This window comes from Sinohyriopsis cumingii, chromosome 16 (assembly GCF_028554795.1).
Source record: "Sinohyriopsis cumingii isolate HCF-2022 chromosome 16, ASM2855479v2, whole genome shotgun sequence".
NCBI classification, from domain to species: Eukaryota; Metazoa; Mollusca; class Bivalvia; order Unionida; family Unionidae; genus Sinohyriopsis; species Sinohyriopsis cumingii.
Window position 1 is genome coordinate 84,339,965 of NC_142976.1, and position 12,927 is coordinate 84,352,891.

The window sequence follows — 12,927 nt, forward strand, 5'->3', positions numbered from 1 at the left end:
CGTTTTCCCCATGTGAGAACTTCTAACCGTAACATGTCATTGATGATATTATCAGGACAAACAGAATTATTTTCTCCTGATGTAGTCAGGAAACCACTTCCTACAGCGCTCGGAGGATCATCATCATCCTTTCCTGCCAACTTCTGTTCCCTCTCTCTTTTAAACTCCTCAATTGGTTCCCTGAGTATAGTACGTTGTCGGGTGTATAATCGCTGAAGGGGGGGGGGGAGGTTTTTGGTGCGGTAAAGAAGATTTTTGTTGTTCTATCTGTTGCAGAGGTGGAGGAAGTTGATATGAAGGTTCCTGCTGTTGCTGTTCCTGCTTTTTTACTTCTGTTCCTTTTGTTTCCGTTACTGGTTTTCTTTTCCCCTGCTTTCTTTGTTTACTTTCACCCTTTTCTTTTCGTTCAATTTCTCTTTGTAAAATTACTCCATTCATATAAATTTCGTTAAGTATCATTTCGGATTATCCGGTTAATATCCTGGTTTATTTTATATACCCAATTAACCCATCTATTACGATCAATATTTTTAACGTATTCTGGTTTTAAAAATTTACGTCTTTGTGGAATAACTGAAGCAGCAAACGCACCAAACTCTATAATATTGTCTCTACTTTTTAATTCAATATCTCTTATTGCCTGTATACCTTCATCAGTAAATTTTTCCGTAATAGGAATATCACTTTTTAATTCTTCTTCACCTTCAAGTATTTCTTCACTAACAGGTGGAGGTTGAGCTGCAGCTATATTAGTTGGAAGATCTTTTAAAATCTTTTTTGTTTTTTAGCCCGCTCAGCGGTTTGTTTTAATACTGGACAAATACCCTTTTTCATCTCCTTATCCTCCTCCTTAATATCTCCCCATATAGTTTTTTCAGCAGCCGCTGCAGCTTTTTCAGTAACTGTAGTGACGGGTTTAAATAGTTTTTTAGTGTCTTCTTCATACTCAGCTTGTGCTTCCTGCTGCGCTTGTAGATTTTTTCTAAATGAATCTCTAACAGGAAGAAATTTCTTAATTGCTTCTAATCGTTCTCGAGCTATTCTTGCAGTATAAGATTCCGGATGTACCATTTTATTATAACAATAATTTTTTTAAATTAATAGCAGCAGGTAGGGCGCGACCTCATATATGTAAACAAAGTACATACATGACCTTTATTTTCGTATGATGTTTTGTTTTAAGCAAATTATATTTCAACCAAGTGGTCTGTTCGCCCTTCTGCTGCTCTATGTGACGTTTTCGTTGCGACCAATCGCAACGGGCGCTACATACTGCTTGGGTCAACACCTAGAACAGAAAATACGGACTGAAATCAACTCATTGTTAACATGTGTTCGTTGGGCCCATTCCCAGTCATGTCAGCCCCTCATTCAGGTCGTTAGAGACATATAGTCCAACGACCTGACAGCTAAATTAGTAGTGCTCCTTGAGCACATAAACGCCTGGGGGATGTGACACTAATTCCTTCCCCCAGGAACATTTAGCATCCCGCTGTGCGGGAATAAACCCGTCGCACATGCCCTTTTGGGCGCACGCGACGTAAATCCAAGTAATCAATCAATCAGTCTTAAGATGAAATTGATATGTTTGGATCTTTAATTACTATCACGTGCACTTCAAATAAACGCGTGTTCTTAATGGCAGATTTTAATTCCATAATTCGTAAAATCAATAATTACTTGATAACAGTTCAATTCGGGTGCCGATTATGGTGTTTTTTTTTTTCTTCTTTCTTTCTTCCAATGATAAAGCAAAACTTCTCGACGAGTATAAATTGTCTCAGAAAGGAGTAACACTAGATCAGAAACTAATAATACTGTGGAAATACTTATAGGCAATATGTAAAAATAACAATCTTATTATACTAAATGGAATATTATTAACTATTCAGTTGTTTCTTGCAACTCTCTAAAATATAATAATAATTTATGAATACATGAACTTGACCTACTTGTTACAGTTGGGCATTCCTTGTTTAATTTACTAGTTTTAGTTTCCACCACAAAAACTAAAAAATATTACCTGTTGGTAACAATTCATTATCATAAAACAGAGATGGAAGGAAAATAACAAGGAGAATTTGATTAAAAATATTGATACCTGTAAACTAGAAGATATTAAAGATATCTTCGGATGCATATAATCGTATATAATTCATATCTTAGAGTGTTATTGCTATCATCATTATTTAATGATACTGCTTCAGAATGTTTTGTAATAAATAATAGCAACCCTATTTGTAATAATAATAATAATAATAGTAATAATAACATGGTTTGTAACTAAAGAAAATGTCACGATGCGAAAAATATACACGACAGTAACAAGTTTGACCCATATCATGACCTATGATATTAACAGCTTTGACCATGAGATTTTCCTGGCTGTAAAAGTTAATCAGAATGCGCTTCCTTTATATATATATATATATATATATATATATATATATATATATATATATATATATATATATATATATATATATATATATAAGCTTTTATTAAAAAGTTTAAATTTTGTTCGATCACCCAAACCGATACTTCAAAACTCAAGGCAACTGAAATCAAGTTTGGTAATGTTGATTGTTTTCTTTTGTTACGTCATCAATTTTGTCCCATTCTTTAGTCATAAAACAAAATATTTATATGTTATTAGATATCGACTATACATGTTCTATACATCGTCTAACGTTTATGTCAATTTTTTCTATCTGTTGAGTTTAATCATTAATAGTTCTGATCGTTATTTTTTTTAATTGTTGAAGAACTGGCACTTATTTCTAATAATGCTGTTCTTCAACTACAGCTTCGTGTCACTGCCAAATTTACACAAATTGTTACAGTTATAAAATCACTACTCATGTAATTTTCTTTTAAATGCTAATATAATTTTTGGGTGATAATTCTGTGTAAATTATGTGCATTCATATGTCTCGATTGCCCTATAATTTGAAGACATGTTGTCTTTTTTATTCTAATTTGTTTTGGAGACTGTTTTATTGAAGCCTTATTCTCTCTGAGAGATACTACGCTGATACTCCTAATACAATTTCCACCATCACAAGTAAGACCAAATGTTAAAACTTTAATTGGTGTGTTTGGAACAATGATTAAACAAAGCTGCAATACTTATATGCTATAAAGATATTACACATGAAGAATGCCAGTATAGTATTGACGTTATACATCAGTTTAAATTAAAACCTCTAGGTGGTCTTCATGATTGTTAGTTCAAAAATATACTTTAATGTTATGTGAAATGCATGGGGAATGTAGAAATGTATGCATGAATAACTGTAAGCCATATTCAGCACAGTGGGCAATGCATCTTGACGTGTTTTAAAGTACGTAAGTTAGAATTAGAACTGGTAACGGTTTATAATATATTCCGTTTGGTTGTATTTAGAATTAGACGAATAAAGAAGGTGATACTGAATATATATGCTAAAGTAAATCAAGAGTATTATACTGACAACAAACGAACAAATAATAATGGAGAATAATATATATCAAGATCAAGGTAATTCATTAATCACCAATACCTCAACCATTCTCATTTGCACTACTATTTTAAAATTTTAAAGATTATCCTTATAAAGTCGGATTTCTTACAGTTACGAAACGAAATAGATAGATCAATGGGTACAGTACCATCACTGCCTATATCATTCTACCCAGCCCCCAAAAAAACACAACTAGAAGAAAAGAAAAAAAGAAAAGAAAAAGGTTTGATAATATTTTAGTAATTTCTATGTTCAGTTTGGATTAAAACTAAATAGGACACGCAGACAGTGTTATTGAATCATATGCCATAGTTTAAATCATTTATAGAATCTAATACATTTTTAAAGCAAATGAATTAAAAAATTCACTTCTTATGGTGATGAATGATACTGTGATTAGAAAAAGTAAGATAGAGTGCAAAAGAAAAACAAATGTACTAAAGTAAAGATATATTTTAAACTTCAAAAGGATATATATTTTACAAGAAGAAGAAAAAAACAATCATTGAAAACGACATGCTAATTCTTAATTTAAAGAGTAAAAACAGTGATACAAGTAAATAAGTTACACGTGCATGACTTCTGCTATAATCATTTTTAAAAAAAAAAACAATTAGGTGAGAGGAAAAAAAAAAGTAAATTTCAATGACCGATACAATTTATGAAGTGCTAGGTAACTTTTACCGCAACATAAAAATAAAATATTTAATTTCACGACATAACCGAGTACAACAACGATAATAGTTTTGGTGTTCCTCTGATGAATAAAAAGATACCAGGACTAATATAATGAATATTCCAAACATAAGACGCCCCCCCCCCCCATCGTTTGGATCTTAAAGAAAACCAAAAATAAATGAATGGTCGCTTAATTTTAGTTTTCTCTTTGACGAGTGACAGATCAATCTCTTCCCTCCCCTACATAGCCCCCCCCCCCCGCCCTATTGCAGGCAAAACCTACCATCTAATATTTGTTTCAGTTAGAACAGAACCACGTATTCTAAAATGGTCAGTGTTTATTGTTAGTCGTTGCTTTGTGTGTTTTCTTTTTTTTTATCGTTGATATTCAAGGTGTCACGATAAACACATTTTGTTACCTTTACCATTTCAGTGTAGTGAATCGAAAATGCACACACACACACACACACACACACACACACACACTTTTACTGCCATTAGTTCATTTTTGCTTTTTCCAGTTTCTTACTGTCTTCCATATTTTATATACAAGATTACGCAAAAATCATAATTTTCGTTGTATACTTTGGTTTTATTCGTTACGATAATATATTTCAGAATCTCTGTTCCTCTGTCAGTCTCTTCGTCCGAAGATATCGTCTGTTTTCATTAATAAATTCTCCTGTTGACAAGGCTAGTCTGTGGAATAACAGTTAAATCACAATACGTACCTTCGTTGAACAATCTTCCAAACTCGATTCTGAAGGAGGACGTTTAGAAACAGTGATATTTCGTTTCGTTATTTATTTCATCTTAAAAACCGTTGTACCTGCGACCGGAAGTTAGGAGCGCCATCTTTGTTAATTTGCTGGAAAGCGCTCAACAGCATGTGGATAAATTTCATTTGAAATATCCACAAAAGTTGGATATTCTTAAATTATTGTCACTGTAAAAAATATCCTCGTTTTGTGATAAAAGTTGCAATACTTAGCTTAGGAAATCAGAGCCAAAACGGTGTCAAAATAGAGGAGTTGTTGGAACGTGTATTAAGATCATAGCTCTCAGTTTGTGCACCGTGGCTGTGCAGTTTCTTAAAACGAGTTCGTTATAGACCAACGCAGTCCAAAAAAATGATGGTAATATTTAGACAAATTTGACATTTTTAAATTCTTAAGTAAGTTTTGTTATACAGTCCATTACATCGAATGTTGCCAAACACTTCTGTCTTATTTCATCGCTTTTTGACCCCATTACACCCGTTTACGTTTTCAAATAGTGGGGGTAGTTTTTTATGCTTTTGTCCGTATTGTTTTTTTATTTATTAATAGGATGATTAAAATTATGACGCTTTGAATGTGTTGTGGTGCAAACTGCAGATGCTTTAAAAAGTGCGTGAAAACGATTGCAATGGATAGCAGTCTTCCAGCCAGAAACTTCGACCTAGTCCTAGAACGTAAGACGTGTCACCAGATATTTTTGTTTTAGTGCTACGTCTTACTGCCTAAATATCATCCTTGTGTATTGTTTTCTCATGTTGATTGACAGAAGAATGCAAACTAAAATTTTCAGGAATATCCCACACATTTGGCAACAGGTATCAGCACTTTCACGAATTCAAATCTAATTGATTATAAATACTTTGCTGTCATTATCTTGATGGAATAAAAATCTGACCATATTAAATAGATGCATTTTCATGTTCCATTCAACTGGCTGGAATGCAATGGAAGCTGATATAACTGAAATTGATTAGGCTGAAGAATGTTTCTTTAACAAAACAAATACACATATATTAATACTTATGAAAGTGTTTAGATAGCTTAATTTTTTTCAAGATATTTATCATCCTTTACCAAATTAGGGCATTCCTAACATTTGTCACATTCCACCAACAGAAATATTGTTTGACAAAACTTGAAAACATCTCCATTTGTTTGTGGAGAATTTGAATTTAATTGTAAAAGAAAGCAGAGCAACTAAAATCCGCCTTAATCAATATAACTTTAATTTGTGGGAAAGCTTCAGTATGAGCTGCCAAGAGAGATATTCTTGGTATCTCGTTCTGTTAGAAAACATTGGAACACGCTACACAATGCTGTTCTTTAGGCAGTAAGCTTTAGCACCAAAACAAATAACATGATATGTCTTACATAGTAGTACTAGACATCGAGCCTGATATTTATGTTTTGGGGGTTGCGGTCTTGATGCCTAAATAATGGCTTTGTGTAGCTTGTTCTGATCTTGACAAATATTGAAACGAGAAATCAGATTTTTAGGAAAATCTCACAAACTCTAAAGACCATATTGACACTGTCTATAAATTAAAGTCATAATGTTTTTGTTAGACTTTGATGCCTTTTTTCTAATAAATTTGAAGCAAATGGATGTGTTTTCAAGTTCTTTTGGCCTACACTTTAGTTGGCTAAAATGTGACGTAAGCTGGATATACCAAAATTGGATTAAGCTGAAGTATGTTTCTTTAACAAAACGAATACAAATTTGTTGTATAGCTTTGTTTCATTCAAGATACTTATCATCCTTAACCAATTTTGGTATTCCTGGCTTCCATCGTATTCCAGGCAAAATATAAATGTCAGGGTTGTCATACATTGTAGGACTATATTTTAAATTAAAGTATGAACTTGATAGCACAGTTATGTCATTAACAATTCTAATACAAACAATAGAAATAAGTAAATTTATTTTACAGTCACGTGTAGATCATTCGCCTCGGATGCGGGCAGTCATAGGTTCAATCCCTGGCCGAGTCAAACCAAAGACTTAAGAAAAATGGTGCTAACAGCTGCCTTGCTTGGCGCTCAGCATTATAAGGTTAGTGTTAGGACTGGTCGTCTTTTTGTCAGGATAATGTTACTGGGTGGGACATCATGCTAGATGTCTGTGGCATGATGCCAAGTGCTAGACATGACTATAAACTGCCACACTGCAGAGATCATAGTGATATAACTGAAAAATTGTTAAAGCTACATTAAAAATCCAAATCACACACTTACAGCCACGTGTCTTGTGCATCCTTGTTGATTAGTTGTATGAAGTCCAAATCACAGTCCTTTTTCAGATCTTTTTCCCATGAAGATATGTCAACTCATTACTATCTCTTACCTTGTGCCTCCAATTTGATTATTGGGAGTGTAGAGCAGAGTTCAAATAGCAGTCCTCTTTCAGAATGTACAGACTTTTCAGCCCCATTTGAAATATATAGAACAATACCATTGAGATAAATATTATGTTTCATTCTGTAAGTCATCGTTTTGACCAAATGAAGTGTATGGTAGTTCATTATGTATAAAAATGTGCAAAATGTGATATTCTGATCAAAAAGTTACAAGCAACTAGAATGTTAAATGATTTAAAGGAGTGAAAGACTATATCTATAATGATTGGTATATATAATGGACTAAGCACTTCAAGTACTGGGCTAAACCAGCTCAGTTAACTCTTTACCTCATGAGAGCACCTTTGGAAGCCTCTACTCCATTCGCATAGAAGCACCTTTTGACGCCTCTACTCCATTTGCATGGAAGCGCCTTTTGATGCCTCCTGTAAACATCAGCCATTTTAAGCAGGTTTTTGTAACACCATCTTCGGGGGAAACCCCCATTAGATACTACATTCATTTCTGTGAATGACAGTTATGTCAGATTATGTGGTCACTGTTTATGCTCTGGTCGAAATCTGCTATTTTAAGGAACTGGGTCATAATCTCCACTCTTCAGAATGGATGTCGCGGATTTCATTCAGTACTTACGAAGTTTTCACGATTAGAATCACAACTAAGAAAGCTTCAGTAACTTAGGTAAAGGCTCTGATATTGATGTAGGCAGCAATTAGTTTTTATAAATTATCAAATTCAGATGACTTAGTTAAGTAGACACAGACTAAAAACTTGTAAATTTTGAGTATGAGAAATGGCAGCTACAGTTGGTCATGCGGCTTCACTGACTTGACGGTGAACAAGTTCTCTCAGGATTTTAAAGCACATAAAAAATTCTTCCGTGAAAAATAATTACACAGCTATAACAATCGAACTTTACTCTTAAATTTGTCCACACATAATTAATGTGTACCAAAAATGTAAAATGATTAAAATTGCTGTTAAACATAATATACACTACATTGCATAATAGTTAACAGGCATGCCTATGCGTATGGAGTTGAATAGGTAACAGGTGTTCTATTTATAGTGCACTGCACTGGGTATGAGGTAAAGGGTTAAATGCATAAATCAATTTCAGGAATTTTTTCTAGATTTGGTAGCAAAAAAAAAGAACAGTTGGCTGACTGGAAACAATTTAATCCTAGTGGTGTACAAAGATGAACAAAATTGACTGGAGCTGCAATTAATGCAATAATGAAATCTCAGAATTGTAACATCCATGTTCAGCACTCAAAATTAGTGGTAGTCCACTAACCTAGGACTAGTAAAGTTCCATTTTGATTAATAGTTTTCATAATTTCATTAGACCTCTGTCTAGAAAAGTTTCATTTGACACTTGTCAGTATGCACAGAAGGGCTATTGAAGATTCAGCAGGACTGAATAAATATCTCAATCCACTAGTAGCTTGCCACTAATTAATGTTGAATTCTCAATGTTTCCCTTTATACATGTTTGTGCATCAGAGATGCATGCTGGAGATCTGATGCACACATTTTGTTGCCGAGCATAATTTTGATGTAATAAGGGATGGCATCGTGTATACTTAGAGCATAGTAACTGAGATGACAGAATAGCTTCCACTAATCTCGCATGCTGTCGTGTGTTTTCCATTGAGCTTAGCAACATCGTTCAGACAAACTAACCTTGATGCTTGTGGGAATAGAAAATGATCTCCATATAAAAACTGCATATATTCAGAATCACATCCATTGGAATTAGTGGTGTGACTTCTGATTGCATGATTGTAAACACTGCAGAAGTGAGTAACAGAATTTAAAAAGATCTACTCTTGTTTGCCACAAGATATCTGGAGAACACATTATCACCCAAGGCATTCTTTCGCAACAAAGAAATCAGTAAGATTGCAGAGAAAAATGCGTTATTTGCATTACAAAGTCAGGGGATCATTGTAGATTTTGTTGGTTTGTATCTTTGCTGTAATTGGAGGAAGATTTTTAAAAGTAAAGATTAATCATTAGCCTCTTTGATTTTTGGATATCTGTGTTCTAGGACAAAGTACAATAAAACCGACGAAAATACACATTTTATGACAGGCAGTAAATTAAGTGCCATTTTGGTTAAAGGGATTTATTTGGGTTTTTATATTGGCTTATATATATATTATATGTAATGTCTTTATTTATAATACCGCTACAAAAAAGATGATGGAGACTGTTAACACATTAACCCCTAGTGACGACTTAACGGGGCAGGAGGTTGTAGCCTCATGGTCATGTATGATACACTAAAGTGGGTGGGTGGCTGAGTGGTCTAAAGCACTCTCCGTTACGGATCACTGCCATCTTACCTCTGTCTGTGCCAGTTCAAGTCTCAGATTCAGCCAATGTGGGTATGTGAGAAAGCTTGCCAGTAGCTTCTCGTGGGTCGGTGGTTCATTCCGAGGTTTTCCCAGGTTCTTCCTCCACCATTAATACTGGCTGCCATGTATAGCCTATCGTGTGCTGAAAAATGGCGTTAAAACCCCAGAATAACAACAACTAAAGTGGGTGGTATTATAGAAAGGTAGACAGAAGTAGCTCTACAATGATACTAAATAATCTGAAATATCTAGTTGCACTACAAAATACAGGTTAAAAAAAACTCCTTTCTTTGACTAGACTTTTTTTCTACCAAAAATTTTTGCTTGTGGTCGGAATCCGATTTTGTGTCTGGATTTTAGACTTTTTGGTCTCAGATCTAAGGCAAACCAGTATGAACTGCAACCAGACAGATGAGCCTTTGCAAAAGATAGGATAAGATGGGCATTTGGAAGGAAAAAAAAAGAACTCCAACTTTTACCCTTCTGCTCATGCGTGAGTCAAATAGCCAATGAAAATTGATGTTTCTAATACAACTAGGCTTTCAAAATGTGTTTCCTAATTGATTTTCAGGCAATATTGACAAAAACCTCCAGGGGTTAATGTGTCAAAAGTACAACTTTAAACTAAAAGAAAAATGAACCAGTAAAATTACTCTATGAATAGACATTGCATTTGTTTGTTAATTGTGCATGTTTGTGTTTATTTGTTTGTATTTTTTAAACAGAGTATGTAGTGCAGGTTGTAGTTTCCTGTTTCAAGGTTAAAAAAAAGTATGGATCAGATGAAAATTTGTCCATATATTTTTAGCCCCCACATTTCTTATTTGATACCCAGTTCTGACACCAAGTTAGTTTTTTTTTACCCTCAATTTTACATCCCTGGGGGATATACTGAATTCTAGAGATAATAACAGAGGTCATTCCATTATTTCAGATAATAAAAACAAAACATTTTATTTACTCATGTTTGAAAATTGGTGGTCTAAAATTTTATCCTTTCTTTTCAGCATTAGGTAAAGGTATGATATTTGAAACTGGAAATTGATCAAATCCTATTAGATAAAAAAATGAATCTAAGTAAGAGTGGTAATATTTTCCTTCTAAATATCCAGGTCAGTAGAAGTTATTTTATGCAATAAATTAAGCTCGACTGGTCATAAACCTAATCTTCTGGAATGGTCTCTTTTGTGATGATCATCTCTTAGCAAGTTGTAATAACTGCTTCTCCAAAACTATGTGGAGGATAGTCCGGAAAGTATACACACAGTCATCCCAAAGCCTAATTGAAATATTAACACCATGGTAGCCAACTTGAAATTTGTTATGGCTACTCCTCCTGGTAGTGCCGTTGACTCGGGGGCCTTGATTCTGACACAGCAATATGCTATCCATCCCTTGGGTCCCTGTGATACATTTTCCATGTGCTACTTGAAGTATCAGATAAAAATATATTACAAGAAAGGCTTTGTTTGCACATTGACAAATTTCCAAGCAATGATTGGTCAGATCAGTTAGTGCATTAGCAGCATTTGAACCTGTCTCTATGGATTTTGTACGTACAGTCCTGATGAAGAGTGCACCAAAGTCATGTGAACTTGATCCAATTCCAACATCACTGCTGCTTGAGTGCTTAGATCCAGTATTGCCTTCACTAACTGATGTTATTAATACCTCTCTCTCATCCAGAGAATTCCCATCATTTTTCAAAACTGCCGTTGTAAAGCCTCTGCTGAATTCCAACACTAGACCATAACGATTTAAAGAACTACCGCCCAGTTTCTAATCTCCCATTCATATCAAAAATCTTAGAAAAGGTTGTTCTATGACAGCTTGTATCTCATCTAAATTCAAACAGTCTTTCTGGCAATGTACAATCTGCATATCACCCTTACCACAGTACTGAAACTACTCTTCTAAAAGTAGTTATTGACATTCTCTCTGCATTGGATAGCGGAAAGATTCAGTCCTCACCCTCCTTGATTTGTCTGCAGCATTTGACACAATAGACCATGATATATTACTTCAACGTCTCCAGCATGTATTTGGCATTCATGATAACAGCCTTACTGTGGTTCAAGTCCTACTTGGTTGTTGTTGTTGTTGTAGGGTTTAACGCCATTTTTCAGCACACGATATGCTATACATGGCGGCCAGTATTAATGGTGGAGGGAAAACCCTGGAAAGAACCACCGACCCACAAGAAGCTACCGGCAAGCTTTCTCACATACCCACATTAGCCGAATCCGAGACTTGAACCCACGCAGACAGAGGTGAGATGGCAGTGATCCGTAACGGAAAGCGCTTTAGACCACTCGGCCACTCAGGGCCCCCTCCTACTTGGTCACCAGGACACAAATTGTATCTGCAAATGGAATACACTCCAGCCAATTTGATCTATGTTGTGGTGTTCCACAGGGGTCTGTTCTTGGACCTGTTCTCTTCATTCTGTACACTCAGTCACTCTCAAGTGTCATAGATCATCATCCAGTGTCTCACCAATTGTACACTGATGACACCCAAATATACAAATCTAGCCACCCAACTGAAGTTGATGCTACCATCCAAGGTGTAGAGAGGTGCATTTCTGATGTGAAATCATGGATGACATGTAACAAGCTGCAGATGAATGATGATAAAACTGAGGCCATTCTGATCACAACACAAAGACTTTCTCATTCACATCCTTTACCTCAAACAATAAATAGCATCAACACCAACATTAAATTCACACAATCAGTACGAAACCTAGGTGTTACTCTGTACAGTACTCTAACATTGCACCAACATGTCATGAACATATGCAAGGGTGCATATCTTGAGCTGAGACGCATCAGCTCAATTTGCAAATATCTTTCAGTTGATGCCACTAAAACACTTGGTTCTTCATTAGTACTTTCAAGACTGGACTATTGTAACTCAATTCTGTCTGGTTCATCTCAATATCTACTCCAGAAACTTCAAAAAGTTCAAAACACAGCTGCTCGGATAATAATTAGAGTACCATGATCAGAGCACACCTCCCCGCTGCTCTGTACCCTAAACTGGTTATCCATTCGATCCAGAATCAAACACAGAATTTGTTCTCTGTGCTAGGTTTCACTGTCGGACTCTAGTCCAACATACCTATCTGATCTCACCCATGTGTACACACCAGCAAGATACTTATGCTCCTCTTCTGACAATTGTATACTCATTATTCCCACTATGAAAACAAAGTCATATGGACAGCATTCTTTTGCATACCAAG

General features: G+C 35.0%; 1 protein-coding gene across 3 annotated transcripts in view; it reads left to right on the plus strand.

Moving 5' to 3' along the window:
• The first annotated feature begins 5,028 nt into the window (after positions 1-5,028).
• LOC149780924 (uncharacterized) overlaps positions 5,029-12,927 on the plus strand; it is a 49,324-nt gene continuing 41,425 nt past the window's right edge. For all 3 annotated transcript variants that reach the window (XM_089938024.1, XM_089938026.1, XM_089938025.1), the window contains exon 1: positions 5,029-5,317. In XM_089938024.1, the coding sequence (XP_089794150.1) occupies positions 5,312-5,317 (6 nt within the window). In that variant the 5' untranslated portion in view covers positions 5,029-5,311. The remainder of the gene's footprint in view (positions 5,318-12,927) is intronic.